Source organism: Sceloporus undulatus, chromosome 6 (assembly GCF_019175285.1).
Source record: "Sceloporus undulatus isolate JIND9_A2432 ecotype Alabama chromosome 6, SceUnd_v1.1, whole genome shotgun sequence".
Lineage (NCBI taxonomy): Eukaryota > Metazoa > Chordata > Lepidosauria > Squamata > Phrynosomatidae > Sceloporus > Sceloporus undulatus.
In genome coordinates, this window is record NC_056527.1 from 103,343,605 (window position 1) to 103,362,221 (window position 18,617).

The 18,617-nt window shown below is 42.1% G+C and overlaps 1 protein-coding gene across 1 annotated transcript; it reads left to right on the plus strand.

The window, feature by feature from the left end:
• Positions 1-1,022: 1,022 nt before the first annotated feature.
• PRODH2 (proline dehydrogenase 2) lies at positions 1,023-14,403 on the plus strand. Its single transcript, XM_042471551.1, has 10 exons — positions 1,023-1,521; positions 3,492-3,685; positions 5,173-5,293; positions 7,874-7,957; positions 8,080-8,160; positions 9,295-9,441; positions 9,834-10,000; positions 11,270-11,380; positions 12,983-13,071; positions 13,212-14,403. The coding sequence occupies exons 1-10, from the start codon at positions 1,270-1,272 to the stop codon at positions 13,379-13,381; spliced, it is 1,416 nt and encodes a 471-aa protein (XP_042327485.1). The 5' UTR covers positions 1,023-1,269; the 3' UTR covers positions 13,382-14,403.
• The last annotated feature ends 4,214 nt before the right edge of the window (positions 14,404-18,617 follow it).

The window sequence follows — 18,617 nt, forward strand, 5'->3', positions numbered from 1 at the left end:
AAGTAACTTGAACCCTGGTCTCCATAGTTGTCCAATGCAGTCAAACAACTAAACTGTGCTAGCTCACCTCCCTCTTTCTTTGCACTGTTTCCTCCTTTCCTATCTTTTTTTCCTCTCTCAAAACAAACCAATGACAGAGTAAAAGGTGGAACTGGGTAGCACTACAAACATGTCTAGTAGCATGTTTTGAGATGTAAAGCTTGGCAATAAAGTGTTTTGGTTTTATTCTGAATGGGAAGGCACCTTAATTACATTAAAGGTGTGATAGTCATGAAGGAAGGAGTGGGCCAGAAAGAGAGAGAAATTGGATTAATATTGATAATGTATTGTAAAAAGTTCTTACTAAAGTTTCCAAGTGAGTATCATCCCAGGCCCTGAGATATCAAGACCAAACCCTGAGACAAAGGGATGGACCCTGGTGTCATTAACTATGATACACTGACTATCAACATACTCAGAGTGTGTCATTTAAATAAAATTAATTAATTAATTAATCTAACAGGAGAATAAAGCCGGTACTTTTGCTCTGAGATTCCATCCTGTAGCCCGGAAGAAGGTGCATGCTGCGAGTTCTGAGAATCCTTGTTTTTACATACAGAAAATATACAGTGTGCAGAAACTAAGGGTTTATCCAAATTGATTGAAAAGTCCCAGGTTTTGATGCTGTTCTTCCTGACTGCATACTGAGTTAAAGCACACCAATCTGAGGAGCTGGTAGGAAAAGTCTTTTTTCATATCAGGAGCTGATAGAAAATATTCTGGGATAAACAAGACATGTGTGAATCTCTAAAATAAAATCAGAAAGAACAGGAACAAAATATGGGCACATTTGGTCTTTTTAATCATTCTGGATGCATCCATTGATAATATGAAGAGAACAAGTGAAAACCAAAAGAATCCAGGCTGAGTCTGATAAGCGAACCATTGCAGAGAGGACCATGAGAACCAAGAGTCCAAAGTGTGTACCTTGGTTTAAAGAGTATTCTTTAAAGAAAAGTGGGTTTTATGGGATAAAGCAAAGAGATGGAAGAGCCTGGAGTCCCATTGTTAATAAGTGACTTGTTCTCAGAAGTTTTTCTGCTATACCAAGCTCGTTACTCCCTCACCAGCCCCCAAATCCACTGAAGCAGCACCTTCTTGGGATGTGTTGTACTCACCCCCTCACTCTCCCTATGTTTCCTGGATGCCACCACACCAAACACTGCGATAGGCACCAGATGTGGCATTCTCAGAAGCGGCATGGTGTGACATTCATTCAGAGTGGGCAGCATGCTGACACGGGGGCCTCACTTGTTGCATCGTGGGGTAATAGCCCTCTGGGGCCCAAGATCTACTGCCTGGAAATCAACTCTTCCCAGGACAGCCCCCCAAGCTGTTACAAAGGCACCCATGCCTCTACATCTTTCGTTAAATTTGGATGATGGGAAAGTTTTCCGCCTCAAGAGCAACTGGGAGCTTAGCCGTGGACTGCTGGTGTTCCTGCTCTGCTCCTCTCCAAGGCTGGTTCAAAGAGCACCCATGGTGAGAGAAGGAGCCCTTTGAATCCTGACCCATAACCCACCAAACCAATCCCTCTCCACATCATAACCCGTAGCAAAGGGGTGCTCCATAGTGCTGTGTTGGGGAATGCTACAATGTTTACTTACATGATTTTAGACTTGATCTACAAGTTGAGTCTTCCTTATCCAAAATGCTTGGGACCAGAATTGTTTGGAATTTTTGCCTATACATAATGACATAAAACTTGGAGACGGGATCCAAGTCTGAACATGACATTCATTTATGTTTTGTATACACCTTATACAGATAGCCTGAAGGTCATTTTGTACATGTTATTTTTAATAATTTTTGTGCATTAAACAAAGTTTGTGTGCCATCAAAAAGCAGGCACCCACATGGGCAATTTGGAATTCCAGATAAGGGAGACTCAACCTTCTTCAGATGGTAACATGCATCATGGACTCCAGAACTTAAGCTCAAACCCCCCTAAAACTAGACCCCTCTCCAAATAATCTCACAAAATTGGTTTACCAAAGCTCTATGTTCATCAGGCTCCTTAAGATTTGTCAATCAGAAAATGTGCCAAATTATTAAACGCTAAGAACTATTAAAAGAGGTACTGTCATTGTACCCTTACAGGAATAATAAAGTGTGCTTGTCATCTATTGTGTGCACACTAACGTGGAAGTAAGCTATGCTGACCACATGGCAGGTACTTCTAACTATAAGTTGTGCCTGTTAGGGTCTTTGTATTTATGGATATTTTTATGATAATGCATGGGAAAAGCAAGCGGGCAAAATTTAAAAACAAATTACCTGCGAAATGTTAAGTTACCACAGCCTTAAAAACAGTCCTGGGGCCCCTAAAATATATAATTTAATTTACTTGGAAAAATGATGTGCCTGCCCTGTCACATTTGAGGACATGCTCCATACCAAAGTCCTTCCCTGATGGTACTCTGACAAAGATCTTTTGGCCAAGCTGTGTCATGGACAGCCTCTTAACCCTATCCAGAAAGGAGACTTGGGATCAAGAAAACCAAAAGATGGTTATTCCTTTAACATGAATATTTACTGATGTCATGTTTCTGAGATGATTTCATCCACAATAATATCCCCCTAAATTATTATTATTTCTTTCTTTCCTTAAGGCATTTGGAGATGTTTACTGAAAGATGATTATTATGGCATTATGTAAGCTAGAGTCCACTTGCATCAGAAGCATTAGGTATTCCCAATTGCTAGGTAAAGTCAAGAATGCAAAGTCAATCTGTTTAGCCTTGAAAATGACACAAGGTTCTCTCTCAGAGTTTGGAAATGTTGGCTGCCATTCTGTTCAGTAGTTGCAAGAGCGTAAACTGGACTTGTGATTTTGGAACTTTTGAGGGTTCACATTTATGGTTGCTAACAACCAAACATGACCCCCAAAATATACCCTTTCGACCAGGAAGTGCTCCAACTGAAAGATTTCCAAGGTGTTGCAGAAAGGAGTGCTAGGAAACAGTGTCTTTCGTGGTCTCCTGACCATGGAGTGTGTAGAGACAAGCAGTTGTAGAAGAACTCAAAGGGATCTCTCCAGCTGCCTGGTCTCAAGATGCCCTGAAGTGGAAGAGTGCTGCAGTCATCATCTCACAGCTTCCCTATATGAAGCACTTCAGAAACGGTTCAGTTGGGTGCTGCCTGGTTTAAGAGGTAGGCTTTTCGGTGTGTGGCATCATCAGACATAGCTATGATGATGGAGCTCCATCATCATAGTTATGTCTGATGATGCATCTTGGCCATTATTTTTTCATATTTCAGCTCCCAGAATCTTCTAGCCACCTTGGACAGTGGCCATGCTGCCTGTGGGATTCTGAGAATAATAATCTAAAAAAGAAACATTTCCAGGTTTTATCCCTCTGCCTTCATGAGTGTTTCCTGTAACAGATGAACAAAATAACCTTTCTGGGATTTTCTTCCCCTCACCCTGTATTTCCCTCTGTCCCTCCAAGCTTCTTTCTGTCTGCCGACGGGTTCTGGGCTACCGACTATGGAGCTCAGTGCTCCGTTTTACACTGTATGGACAGTTTGTGGCTGGAGAAACTCATGAAGAGATCAAGGAAACATTGCAACGGCTCCAAGGTTTGGGGGTCCGCCCTCTTCTCGCAGTCCCTATAGAGGAAGATGTGGGGCAGGCAAGGGAAGGGTGAGTATTGGATGAGCTGAAAACAGGGTCAGGGTTTAGGCCAAAGGAGAGAAACTGGGTCAACTATCAAGTTGACTTCAACTTATAGTGGCCCTATGAATAGGAGACCCTTCCAAGTCATCCTGTTATTAACAGCTCTGCTCAGGTCTTACAGACCTCACAGGCCATAGCTTCCATCTACAACATGTGTGCTAGTACTGGCTAAAGACGCCTAAAGGATCCTGTCTGATCTTGGAAGCTAAGCAGCATCAGCCATGATTAGTACTTGGATGGGAGACTACCAATGACTACCAGGTGCTATAGGCTACATTTTAGAGGAAGGAACTGGCAAAACCACCTTTAAGTATTTGTTGCCTAAGAAAACCCTGTGAAATTAATGGGGTCACAATGAGTTGACAGATTACTTGAAGGCTCACACATACACCAAGAAGAAGATGGCAAGAAACCTGGTCATGGGCCTGCACAGATATTCTGGGTAAGGGTGAATTATGAGTTAGAAGGGAATATTAAATTATACTCTCTTCTGACTTTAGATTTCTGTCAACACTTGAATCATGGGGGAGTTCTCCAAAACCAAACCTACGTAAGCTTATCATTTTAGAAGGCTACAAAAGGAAACAGCTGGCATGGTGTAGTGGTTCAAACACTGAAATGCCACTGTTTGGCTTGCTTGCCAGAGGTTTAAAAGAGATGGGGCAAGCATAACATCTGGGTTAGGGAGTTCCACAGTCAAGGCACTGCTACAGAAAAAAACTGTTACATGTATCCACCAACTGAACTCCACAAAGTGTTGTAACACACAACAGGGCCTTCTCTAAAGATATCAAATTTCTGGGAGGCTCATAATGGGAGGAGGTAGTCCTGGCTGCAAGTAATTTAGGGCTTTGTAGGTCAACGCTAGCACCTTGAATTGATCTTAGAAGCAAATTGGAAGCTCATGTAATTCTTGCAGGGCTGGTGTTATATAGTCTCTACAATGCACACCTGACACCAGTCTGGTTGCTGCATTTTGCACTAGTTGCAGCTACTGAACACTTTTCAAGGGCAGCCCCCCCATAGAGTGCATTGCAGTAGTCTAACTAAGAGGTAACTAAGGCATGAACTACTGTGGTCACATCTGACCTCCCCCCAAAAAGGGGCATAGCTGGCACACCAGGCAAAGCTGGGCAAAGGCATCCTGGCCACCATGGCACTGGGTCCAAGATTACCCCCAAGCTATGAACCCGATCTTTCAGAGGGAGAGCAACCCCATCCAGATGAACAGTGTAAGAGACAGTCAGAACAAACACCTCTAATTTTAAGAGCCAAAGAACAAGTGAAATAGCACAGATTAAACTTTCTCCACCGATTGTTAGGGATAAGGTCAGACTTTGGTGCTTGAGGGGCATCAGGAAAATGGGACGGTGTTGCTTTCCATGTGTGGTTGCTGTTGAATGCTTGGGGGAGATTCTAGAGTGATGAAGATTCTCTTGCTGTGTCCTGACCAGGGAAGAATGGTATGAGAAGAATACCCATGCCATGCTTACCTGCCTGGATCTGTCAGTGGAGGGTGCCACCAATCCTATGATGCAGCTGAAGGTGACCGCACTGATGGCAGCTGAGCTCTGTGTGAGTAATTTTGAACAGCAGAAAAAGGGCCACTGAGATTGTGAGCAGGGGTGGGAAGAAGCTTTGAAGGGGAAGTAGGAATGGGAGATAGTGCTGCCAAAATGGTCCTTTTCAAAATAACAATAATGAACAGTTGAAATTTATGGCATGTAGGACTGACAATCAGGAAATTGCTACAGGTTGAGTCTCCCTTATCTAGAATACTGAAATCCCAAACACTCCAAAATCCAAAACTTTTTTTCATGGATGGCTGAGATAGTTACACCTTTCCTTTCTGCTGGTTCAGTGTACACAAACTTTGTTTCATGCACAAAATTGTTTTAAAATATTGTATAAAATTACCTTCAGGCTATGTGGTTTAGGTGTACATGAAACATAAATGAATTTCGTGTTTAGACTTGTGTTTAGATCTCCAAAATATCTCATTATACAGGCAAATACAGGTATTCCTAAATCCAAAAAAATCTGAAATCCAAAACACTACCAGTCCCAAACATTTCAGATAAGAGAGAGACAACCTGTATTCACAAGTTTGTGTTCTGTCTAAATACCAAATGAAAGTGTTGAGTTCAGTTCACCTAGGTCCCATTCTCACTAGCCCATTTGCTCTGGATAGAACTGGGCAGATCCAGTTGCCCCCATACCGAATCTGCTCAGAAAGAAGTTCATACTACCCTTTACCTCGATCGATGCAGTTTGCCGCTCTGAAGTTCACATTTGCAGTACCACTTTAAAATGGAGCCTCCTTTGTTGTCAGTCAAATTCACTTCCGCTTTCGTCAAAGGTGACATATCCTACAACCATTGGCCAACCAAATGGGTGCTTTCCCAACTCCTCTTTAAAAAAAAAACTGGTGGCAGTGTGTGCATATTCTGTCAACTTGTCAAATTTAAAAACCTCCAAGTGTGTGTGTGTGTGTGTTGTGTGTATTTGGGTCATTACAGATTATGGTAACGCTAAAACGACCCCATCCTGGGATTTTCTTGGCAAGATTGGTTCTGAGGAGATTTGCCATTGCTTTTCCCCTGAGGCTGAGAGAGTGTGACTCCCCCAAAGTCATGGGTTTCCACAGCCTTCCCTCTGAATGCCAGCCTCTAGCTTCCCCTTCTCTTCCAGCCCAGCATTTCCTCCTCTTTGGAACTTCTTCCCTTCAAGCCCAATGCCACCTCCGAAGCCCTTGCCTCCCTCCCCATGCCATCCTCTTCCTGTCACAATAATAATAATAATAATAATAATAATAATAATAATAATAATACCTCACCTCAGAATGCCATCTCTGCATCCTCTTTCTTTGCTTTCCCTCCGATTGCCGCCCCAGAATGCCTTACATACACATACACGTATGTTGCAAAAGCATTCACGTATTGTATCAATTTGCCAAAAAGGAAGCACAAGCATGCGCATATTCTGTCACACACACACACACACACAAATAATTTTTTTTTAAATGCCACTTGCAAATTAGCAAGCAAACGAAAGGGAAATGTAGCACAAGCAGACACATTCTATCAATAGGTATCAATCTGTAGAACAAGCATTCGCATAATCTGTCAAAAATAAATTACAAAAAGAGAGAGAGAGCTTCCTGACAGAGGGGAGGCATGTTCCATCCTCTGCCCTCCCTCTGCCCTAAATCCCTCCCTTGAACTTGACTCGATCATGACCGAGGCCAACTTCACCTTTGCCAGCAGCAGGGAAGAAATGGGTTTTCCTAAAAGACACGGGAAATAATCCACTTTCAGAAAAACTGCTCCAAGGGGGATTTGACCTGGATCGATTGTGAAAGACCCTAATTCTGATGTGTTTAAGTCGGTGCGAATGGGAACTTCTGACTTTTAACCTGGGTTACAATTTGGTACAAAAGGTAATCTGAATGGCCCCCTAGTTATGCATTTATCTGGAAAACTAACATATTGCCTATATTCATACGTTATGTGATGCACTTCGAAAATTACAGGATTTTGGGGCATGTTGCTCAGTTGACATAAAAGGAAAAGCAATCCAACCCTCAAACAAGGGACATCCCTTATAATAAGGTATGCCTGCCAATCCTATAAGGGACAAACTTTCTGACCCTTAAATAAAGGGCATCCCTTATAATAAGAGACACAGCAATGCTAATGAGCAGAAAGGTAGATAGCTGTAGTTTAGAGTGTTATGTGGCCTCAATCAGTAATGTGTGTGTACCAAATAGGAATAAAACCTGGTGTACACATGCAACAGGATGATGGTAGCCTATAGTGGTCTGCAGATGGAGAAGGCCATTTTAAACTTATCTCTCATGTTTAAAAATAGAACATCCCAAACTCTCTGCAAGTAAAATCTAGCACTTCAAAAAGTAGGCTTCTAGCCCAGCCAACGTGTATGTTGTTGTGCTACTTTTCTACTTGCTCAGTTGTTGTTTTGTTTTTAATGTTGAGGACATGCAGAAACATGAGCTCTTCCTACAACTGTTTAAAAAGTAACACCATTTCCACCTTCTGTCACCTCATGTAGCACATTTAGACCTAATTCTGGGCCTGGCCCAGGGCTACGTGAATTTATATTTGGGGATACACTTTTTTTCCCTTTTCTTCACAGAAAACAATTACATTGCATCTGCAAGAACAAGATGGGAAGTTGGATCTGAGCTTAGAAAGAGTGGTGGCTACCATGAAAGGAGAAGTGAGTCTCTTATTCACTTCTGTCATCCCATTCCTTCATTCTTCTTGACTATCTAGATTTTCTTAGCAAACTAGATTATTTAAAACTATTTTAAAATATCTGTTTTTCCCTCTTAACACCAGGATGTGAACTTTGGCTGCCTGACCCCAGAAGAGAACCAGCATTTCCTTAAATCTTTGCGTCGTCTCAATTCTGTGGCACAGGTACTACAAAAAATAGTTTCACGACTGAAGCTTACATCAGGCTGGGTCTTGTTACAGGCAGTAAAGCTGGCAGGAAGAATTTACATTTAGGCACCATGTCCAATTAATATTAATACCTGAGAGCAAGGGCGCATCTACTCTGTAGAAATAATGCCATTTGACACCACTTTAAGTGCTGTAGCTCCATCCTATGGAATCCTGGGACTGGTAGCTTGACAAGGTCTTTAGCCTTCTCTGCCAAAGGATGTTAGTATCTCACAAAACTACAAATCCCAGGATTCTGTAGATAGAGCCATGGTAGTTAAAGTGCATTATTTGCACTTTAACTGCATTATTACTACAGCTTAGAGATGCACCCCAAATCTGACTGAATTAAATGGAATTTATCTTCTGAGGAGATATAGAAAGGACTGTGCTGTTAATTTCTGTTTCACATTATTTATTTTTATTTATTTATTTATTTATTTATTTAACATTATGCCCCGTATTGTTAGCAACAGACTTTTAGAAGAGACACAAATAGGTCAGACCACTAATTTTGCAGTTTTACTTCAGCTGTTCTAGCATTCACATGGGCCTGTTCTTGCAGTATGTCAGTAATACTTGTTCAATGAACGGTTTCACCTGCTGGCTTTTGCAATCTGAGATGCTGCCCCCCCCCCCGATCCTTGCCAAAACAGCTACTCCAAACCCAGATAATCCCATCTCAGTCTGGTACTTTCCTGGTGGGGTTAATAGGAGCTATAGTCAAACACATCTGGGGAGTGTATCAGGTTGGGGAATTCTTTCTGCCTCTGAATCTTCCTAAATGTGCAATACACATGCCTTACATCTACCTGCTCTCCCTTGCTCTGACTGAAGGTGTCTCATTGCTGAAAAACAAAAAGAGATTTCTCACCTGATAGGAAACTCTCACCTAACTATTAAGATCCATTCCTTAAACAAGAAGAACCATACTGGACTTTTAACCAATAATCTCTACCAGAAATAAATCACTGTGTAGTTATCAATAACAATATTAATAGGAGGTGTCAACTTTCCTACTTTCTGGTTGAACATATCCGTTAATTTGGTGTCCTTTGTAATCTCCACATAAGGAGATGTATTTCATTTCAATAATATCTCCTGCTCCAGTATGCTGTCAAAAAAGGAGTCCGTGTTCTGGTGGATGCAGAATATACCTATGCTAACCCTGCCCTGACACTTGTCACTATGGCAATGATGGCTACCTGGAACACACAACATCCGTGGATCTGGAACACATATCAGGCATACCTCAAGGTGGGTTCATGTGTTCCCTTTGTTCCCAGACAGTCTCCTTTTCTTCTGTTCCTGATATGTCCTAGAAGCAAAAAAAGATTCACTGTAATTTTGCCAATTCAGTGATGATGATAAAGTGGACCCTTAGTATCTGCTGGGGTTTGGTTTCAGGACCCCCTGTTGATACCAGAATACATGCATGCTCATGTCCCATTGAATACATTGGCACAGTAAAAGGGTGTCACTTATATAAAATGGCAAAATCAAGCCTTGCTTTTGTGAATTTATGTATATTTAAACTATTTTCAAACCGTGGATGCTAGAATCTGTGGATAAAAAAATCCATGGATATGGACGGATGACTGTAGTCTCTTTTTTATTTCTCCATCTGATCAGTTTTGTCTTTTCCCCAGGACACACTGGAGCGATTGAATCGAGATGTGGCCCTCACTAAATGTTTGGGGGTCTGTTTTGGAGTGAAGCTGGTGCGAGGTGCATATCTGGAGAAGGAGCGAAAGCTGGCAAAGGAAAAGGGGTACCCTGATCCTGTTCAACCCAACTGGGATGCTACCAATGATAGGTGAGAAGGACTCTGCCCACAGAGCTATTCCTCAACTGTATAGCCATTGACTGTGAAGAATGGAAAGCTTCATTGTCCTCATGCTGATTCAGTCTTCACATGCATGTGCATATGTAGCCAAAACCAAAGGCTGATGCCACATTGTAATATTAATGTAGTTTGACACCACTTTAACTGTCATGACTCCATCCTGTGGAATCCCAGGACCTGGAGTTTGTTGTGGCACCAGAGCTCTCTGAACGAGAAGACTAAATATCTCACAAAACTACAAATCCCAGAATTTCATAGCATTGAGCAATGAAAGTGAAATAAGTGCCCAATAGCATTAATTCTATAGTGTAGATGCAGCCCAAACCACAACCACACAATAGAGAGGAAACGAAGGGCTCAGGGTTACTGAGTTTTTCAGTGGTATGAAAGATCTCAAGAAGAAACAGAAGTGGCAAAAGGATGGAACCTCCAGAACTGTTCAATGATAACTCCCTGGCATGAAATATGAACAAACTGAGTGTGAGGAAAGGGAAAGTGGAGAGAGAAGGAAATGGAATGAAGTGACTGAACAAATTGGAGGTGATTCCAGTGATGGTAGGTGTTCAAACAGAGGGAAGATATTATAAAATATTGAGAGCTACAAATTGAGATTCAGCACCTCTGGGAAAAGAAAACAACTGTGGTTCCAGTGGTGATTGATAAGTGATTTGGGTGCCATTTCAAATTATCTAAATGAAATCGCCATAGAGAAGATCACAAGAGTACAGTCCTTATCCATGGAGTTAATCATGCACGGCTTGAAAATATTTTTTAAAATTATAAATTCCAAAAAGCAAACCTTGATTTGACCATTTTATAAAAGGGACATCATTTTACTCTGCCACGGTAGTAGACTTGAGCATCCACAGGGGGTCCTCGAACCAAACCTGAAGGGTTACCAAGAGCCCATTACTTGGAATGTGCCACATTATCTGATGATACCTCACTGATTCCTAGATTCTTGAATAGAATCCGAATCACTGATGGTCCAGAATTCCAGCCAGTAATAGCTGGTAGACTGTGAAACTACCAATAGCAGCTTCTCATGGACTGCAGTGGAGATATGAAAGGTTTTATACCATTCTGGAGATTTGGGTATACTTGTCCCGCCCCCGTACCGCCAGGAAAACAAAAAGCAAAGGAAGAATCTGGATTGGCTGGTACTCTTTTGTGAACTTCATGTTGAGAGTCTCTCTTACCTTCTGATGGCTGAGCTTCCTTTTTCTCCTTGTGAAACAGTTATCAACGCTGTTTGGATTTCAGTTTGGATCAAGTGTCTAAAGCCAGGGGGAGCTTTGAGCTGATAGTGGCCACACATAATGAAACCTCAGTGATGCATGCTGTGCAGAGGTATGAAGCGAATGGCAGAAGACGGGGTTGTCTATTTATGTAAGACACTAATGAAATGTTTTACGGTTCTGTAAGTGTGTCCATCACTTCCTCCTTAAAACTTTGTCAACTTGGACATAAGCAGTTCTGTCTGAAAGCTGTGAGAATAAGAAAAGGATGTGAGAAATGCCTCACTCAGGAGAAATAAAACTTTCTCTCCCTATGTTAAAGAGCAGCATCTCACAAAGATGCTTGAGAAAGGTACATTAGACTGGAGAATAATAATGGGAGCCAAAATTATAGGGTAGGTCTCCATGTCCACCAACATTTCACAGAAGAAATCTGGGACACAACATCAGTGTGGTCCAAATGACAAAAGCTCTGAACGAGGAGGAAAACAAGCTTTTCCTTGTGTCTACAAGTAAAGGCAAGATCCTCCCTTTCCCTCCCTTTGAGTCAATTAAATGCAAACTTTGCATTTTGAGTTCACTTTGCAGCAATCAAAGTAAGCAGAAGATGAAGGGAGAAAGTAAGAGGAGGAGAGAGAGACTGGGACATTTTAAAAGCTACTGAAAAAGTGGGACAGCAGAAGATTAATCTGGATTGTTCCTGCCAAACTGAGACATTTGGAGAGTATGGGCCCAACCATTCGGCAGTCATGCAGCCCTTCACATGATGATGGCAAGCCTAGCCAGCATAGTCAATGAGACGGAATGCTAGGAACTGTAATTCAACAATATTTGGCGGGTGACATGATTCCCACCCATGCTATGGGGGAATGAAACAGCCTTTTTATGCTTTAGGGAGAAAACACTCATTTTGTGGCATCAGCAACTCATACTCCAGTCCCTATCCACATTTCAATTGTAGCTGCATGCAAGCAGGCAGAACACTTAACACACAAGGAAAATGCTGTTGAAGCATGGCTTGGAGCACAGACTGTTGGTCTTAAAGTGCTGCAGAAAAATAAGAGCTCCTGTTGTCTGAGACATGCATCCTTTTTGGGGGGTGGGTGGGACATGCACAAGCATATTCACCACTCTGACATGTTAAAGATAAGAACAAATGACCCCTATATTATGTAAAGATCCATTTGCACCATATCCACTTGCATGCTTACAGCCATCACTGTTGAATGGCTGTGAACATGTACTTTTAGAGTTTACATTATTCTTTATTGCCTGAGGAACAGTGCCAGATGAAGTCATTCTGCTGCATGACACAAAGCAACAAAGATTCCCTCTGCCATTCAAGGCCCCCAAAGCCATCTGAGTTATTTGGCATGAGACAGAATAATAAGCCCCCTTCCCGTCCTTTAGCAGTAAAATATAATAACAAATTAAATACATAGGAATTCACTAGTCTTTCAAAATGCCCCCCTAGTTTGCTACTGGCAGCAGCTATTGTCCTCTTCCTAATGTAACAGCCAACTCTGTAGGCCAGTATTTTTATCCATATATTTCTAATGCACATGATGAAACACTGAGCAAAGTGACTTGCCCGAATGTTGCCAAAGAGTTAATGACTGAGCCGAAAAGTTAATTGATGCCTTCTAGCTTATGGCATATACTTTTTACTTCTGTCCGACATCCATACCCATTAGTGGGCTGTGCTTGTTTTAAGGATGGAAGAGATGGGTATCGACAAGGCTACTGGACCTGTCAGCTTTGGGCAGCTGCTGGGCATGTGTGACCAGGTGTCCTTGGCATTAGGTGAGTGTTATTCCACAATGATCCTGTCCTGCCGCCAGCCAGTTTCTCCTTTTCCTTCTTCCTGCCATACACTCACATCCTTTCTCTCTGTGTGTGTTTTTTCCTCCTTCCCTTTTAAAACCTTCCTTGCACAAACCTAGGTCAGGCAGGTTATGCCATCTACAAATCCATCCCTTATGGAACGGTGGAAGAGGTGATCCCCTACCTGATCCGCCGTGCCCATGAGAACCAGAGTGTCCTGCAAGGGATCAGGAAGGAACGCAATCTGTTGCACTTGGAGCTACGCAGACGGATCCTGAGGAGGTCTTGAGGAAATCTAAAAATTCCCAAAGTATAATCCCACCTCCTTGCCTCTATCCCTTCTTGGACACATACAACTAGGACCTCCCCCCCCCCTCCAATATAAAATCTCCTTTCTCTGGTGTCACATCCAATATGATCTTCCAAAAGTTCATCCTTTGGGCTTGCCAGATCTCCATGATGCCAAAACCAGAGACTCCTGTGGCTGAGCAATGTTGTGAGTCTGTGAACTAATACACACATGTACTTGCACAGAGACAGAAAAGCTAGGCAGGGTCCAGGTATTGGCATAGAGATAAAGAAGCAAAGCTTAAAATGTGAAGATCCAGGAAACTGTAGGGAGAGGACCGAGGATGTCTTTTTTCCTCAGGATGTTTGGGGTGAGCGATGAATTTGAGCTGGGAAGGGAAATCTGTGGGTGTCTAGAATTGCAGATCAACTAAATCAGTGCTACTCAAAATGGTGGTCCTTAGACCATTGCTGATCCCTGAACTAATGGCTGCCAGTCCCTGGCAAGTCGAAGAAAGACAAAAACTTCTGTGTGCAATGGGTACAAATATAGTGCTTGTCCTTGGCACAGGGGGAGAGGGGGATCATTGCTAGTCCCCTACATCAGCTAGCCAAAGAAACACTGTCCTAAATGGCTTTGTTTCAACTTGACCATTAGGCAAAATGAGGCAACCACCTTAAGTGACAAATCCTGGGGAATGGCAGTGGTTCCTTTACCGTTCTTCATGCTCTTCCCTGCCATTTCCTTCTCATGAAGAGCAGAGTTATGAAGCCTGTTTTCATTCCCTAACTTGGTCTGCTGCCTTTTGGTGTGGTGGAGAGTTCACCCCATTGCCATCATTGAATTTAGATTCACCTAGCATTCTAGGTGAAGACTCCCCTTAATCACCACAACCAGCAAAATTTCTTGGGTGAGACATGAGTCTAAGGAGTTTATCCCATGAATATCCTGGAAAAATTCAATAATTACACGTAATGATTTCACACGACGTCGCACAAAACCCACCATTAAAGAGGTCACAAAGAAGCACTAATGCACATCTTTTTACTTTTGGGATTTTAGCAACAATGCATTTCTGATATCACTTTATTTGCACAATTGCATGTGATAATCATTCGCACAATTACTCGCCATTTCCGTTTCATTTATGGGATAATAATAACAATACATTTTATTTATATTTCCCACCTCTCCCTGCGGATTGAGGTGGGATTACAGCTAAAAATTTAACAATACAAAATGCAAATACAATGTTATCTAAAAATACAAAAAATAAAACAGTCAGCAGTACTGCTACCAATCATTAAAATATCCAATCGTTGTCTGTTCTCATACTATTGAGTCGGAAGTGGAGGTGTTCTTTAGGATCAATTATAGCAGACCAAATAGGCCCGCTGGAAGAGATCCGTCTTATGTGCCTTCTTAAAGGCTTCCAGTGTAGTAATAAGGCGGATCTCTTTCGGCAAGTTCTTCCATAGTTCAGGGGCTGCAGCTGTGAAAGCTTTATGGAAAGTTGTAACTAATCTGGTTTTTGTGTATCCCAGTAGTTTCTTCCCTGATATTCAAAGAGTGTGGGGTGGATTGTGTAGGGAGAGGCGTTCCCTTAAGTAACTCGTAGGGCTTTAAAGGTAATAACCAACACTTTGTATTGCACCTGGAAGCTGATCGGCAAGCAATGTAAAGATTTTAATATTGGAGAGATATGGTCTGATCTAGATGTTCCTGTGACCAATCTGGCTGAAGCATTTTGCATCAATTGAAGCTTCCGAACTCTGTACAAAGGTAGCCCCAGGTAGAGCGCATTACAGAAGTCTAAGCGAGAGGTTACCAGAGCATGTACTGCTTCAGGGTCCCTCTGGGCCAGGTAGGGGCACAGTTGGCATATCAATCGAAGTTGGTACCAAGCACTCCTGGCCACCGCCTCCATATGAGATGACAACTGTAGAGATGAGTCATGGAGCACTCCCAAACTGTGAACTTCATCCTTTAAAGCTTTAAATGTGCTTTAATCTCTCTTTAATGCTGAAATCAGCCCCAGTGTGATAAACTCCTGAGTTAGATTTTGTTTGGAGTCTTCTCTCTTGCTGTGCTGTCAATTAATCAGTATTTTCACATGGTACATTTGCTGGTAATTTTAAGCATTCAATAAATTATGGAAGTGGTGCCTTACTAGTTTGTGCCATTTATTTATTATGGTTCCACAACTCCCTAAAATTTGGAGAGGTCTCAGCCAGAATGAATAAGCTTTTCTGCATACAGGCATACCTCAGTTAACAAAGCCTCTAACAAAGAAGTTCTCCTTTGCAAAATATTTTTATGACAGCCCAGCACAGCCCCACTTTTCTTCTTTTCTGTCTAGTAGGAAGGTTTGTTGCAACATTGGCATTGGGAAGATGGTGAAAGAGGGCTTGAGAAAGACAGATTCTCAGGGCTGAGTTGCAGCAGTGTGTGTGCAATAAACAATGCAATAAAGTTTGATCTAGGAAAGAATGGGATTCTACTCTCAGTAATCCGACTGTCACTGTGTAAAGTACAACAGTACAACAGCTGTCTCCAGAATCACTTACTTGAACATGTGCAAAGAGCAAAACAGCAAGAAAAGAAGAAAGCAGATTAGCCTGCTCACCAGCTACCTTGACATGTTATAAAATCATAGACCAGTATGTTTTGCCACCAAAATGGAAATCAGAAGAAAAGTGGAGGCTGTTTAACTTCCCCCAATGGATTTTGGAAGAAGCTTTTAAAGTTTAAGCTTTTAAGGAGCTTTAAAATAGTCTGTTGCTGTTGTCCCTTTCCGACTTATGGTTTGTTTTTGTGGTATAGAAGCTCTTCCTCTTTTCATGTTATTTCTACCTCTGGTACCAAAATGTCAGTTAAAGAAGTAAAACCCAGGAACACTTCTAATTCATTCACTGCTCTGCTATTGTTGTTGTTGTGTGCTGTCACGTTGTTTCCTACTTATGGCAACCCTAAGATGAACCTATCACAGAGGTTTCTTGGCAAGTTTCTTTAGAGGGGGTTTGCCATTGCTGTCCTATGAGGCAATGACTTGCCCAAAGTCAGTCAGTTTACATGGCTGAGTCAGAATTCGAACCCTGGTCTTCACTCAGAATCACTACACATTGGCTCATTTACTGAGAAATACCTGTACACATTTCCCAGTTTGTAAAATGTCCATGCTCCCAAAGAACTGTGGGGCTGGGACTGGTCTTGGGTTTGTGATATGAGCTAAGGCCAGCTGAAGACATTTTGCTGCCTGAACAGCAAACAGTGCCCTGCCCCAGCTGAGTCAAGAGATACATAGCCTCCACCGCCAGACAAGTTATTTTTAGCTTATGAAACAGAAAATCCCATAAGCACTTCTTCCCATTCCTGGCAGCACAACTATAGCAACACCATAATAGATAAATAACAATTTCTTGCCCTTTCATGACACCCAAAATTTGTAACCGGAGTTGGTGGTCTCATTTTACCTAGTGGTAGGACTGTCCCTATTCAAGGAAACTTTAGTAACAATTGAAGAATGCCATGTACTGAGCCCTTTGTTGTTGTTGTTTTTGACAAAGGCCACAAACAATTGAGAGAAAATCCCCCTTGTTACACCAATTGTTCAATAAGTGGGATATACAGTCCCATAATGTGTGTTCATCTTTGTTTTCATTTTTAAAGAAAGTTAAACAACTTTGGTGGGATCAGAGGCCAATTATGCTCTCCTTGGCTGCATTCACACTGCAGAAATAATCCAGTTTGACACTACTTTAACTACCATGGCTCATTGTTTTGGAACTCTGTGAATTGTAGTTTTGTGAGACATGTAGCCTTCGCTGTCAGAGAGCTTTGGTGCCATAACAAACTACAATTCCCCAAATCCCTTAGCATTAATCTATAGTTGTTAAAGTGATGTCTGTCAACCTGGATTATTCTGCAGTGTGGATGCAGCCCTTGGAGACTTGTTGGGGGCCACATGTTCCTCTAAATACATATGTTTTCTTGCATTTTCCCTAAACCAGAAGTAGCTGGAAATTTGCTTCTACTTTTGAAAGACTGCAGACAAACTCAACTTCCCTGCATCAAAGCAGAGCTTTGCACCTTACGTTACACCAAAATCATGGCTCCTGGATGCTTCCAGGAGCACCAGTTATCTTTTCTTGAACAGTAATATTGCCATTTCAGCAAAGAGTATCTGGAAGAGCTTGAGGGCAGTACAAATAGTTGAAGGTCCCATACAGCCCATCTGTTGTCCATTTCATATCCTAAATGATAATGGTCCAAGGTGGTAAGTCATGGGGCAGAAGGAATTGGTGGAAAATTTAATAAATTCTGACATCTTTGCACTCCCTGTAATGGCAATTAGTACTTTCCCATAAAATCTGACTAATGGGTATTATTTTATCAGTTTATAGGATGGGGATGAGATTAATTGAAATATATTAATTATCAGTAAGAGGTAGCTCCTTGTGTCTTCTCTGCTGTAGGGCTGAAATAGATAACAAATTCCAGGATTCCATAGTGTATGCATAGCAATAAAGTGCTATATTTGGGTTTTTGGAAGAGCCCTTGGATTTTTAACTGGGTTTGTGCTTTCCCATGCAAGCAGATCAGCCAGCAAGGTGGCGGGGGGAGTAGCTGGGGCTTTATATAATAGGCTTATGCAGTTTGCATATTATTGAGCTGTACTCGGACACGTACAGGAAGGAATAACTGGATTAAAGCCAGACGGCCTGCCAAAAATTGCTAGAGGCGCTAGACAAGGCAAATGGGATTTTATGGGAGTGGTGGCCAGCAAGCTGCTATGTCTTGGCTTTCTCTGTAAAGAGAACTGGGGATCAATAGTGTGATGAACGTTGAACTGCCCCCTTACTGTTTATGACCTCCTCTGTGGGTATTTTGGAGGGGTGAGTGAGGCTATGAGGGATGGCACAGTGGCACAGTGTGAATGAAACTGGGAGATGGGTTTTGGAGAGTTGTTTGTTGCTAACCACCCCCGAGTTGATCTTGATCTATGGCAACCCTGTGCATGAAAATACAACAGTCTAGTCATCTTGGCTTCCAGAGGGATTTCTGCCTTGGTCTGTTCTAGGACCCATTTATTTGTCTTCTTGGCTGTCCATGGAATTGTCAGCACTCTTCTCCAGCACCACATCTCAAATTGAATTTCTTCCTAACCACTTTCTTAACTGTTCAACTCTCACAACCATGCATGGTAACAGGGAATACAATGGCTTGACCCCATAAT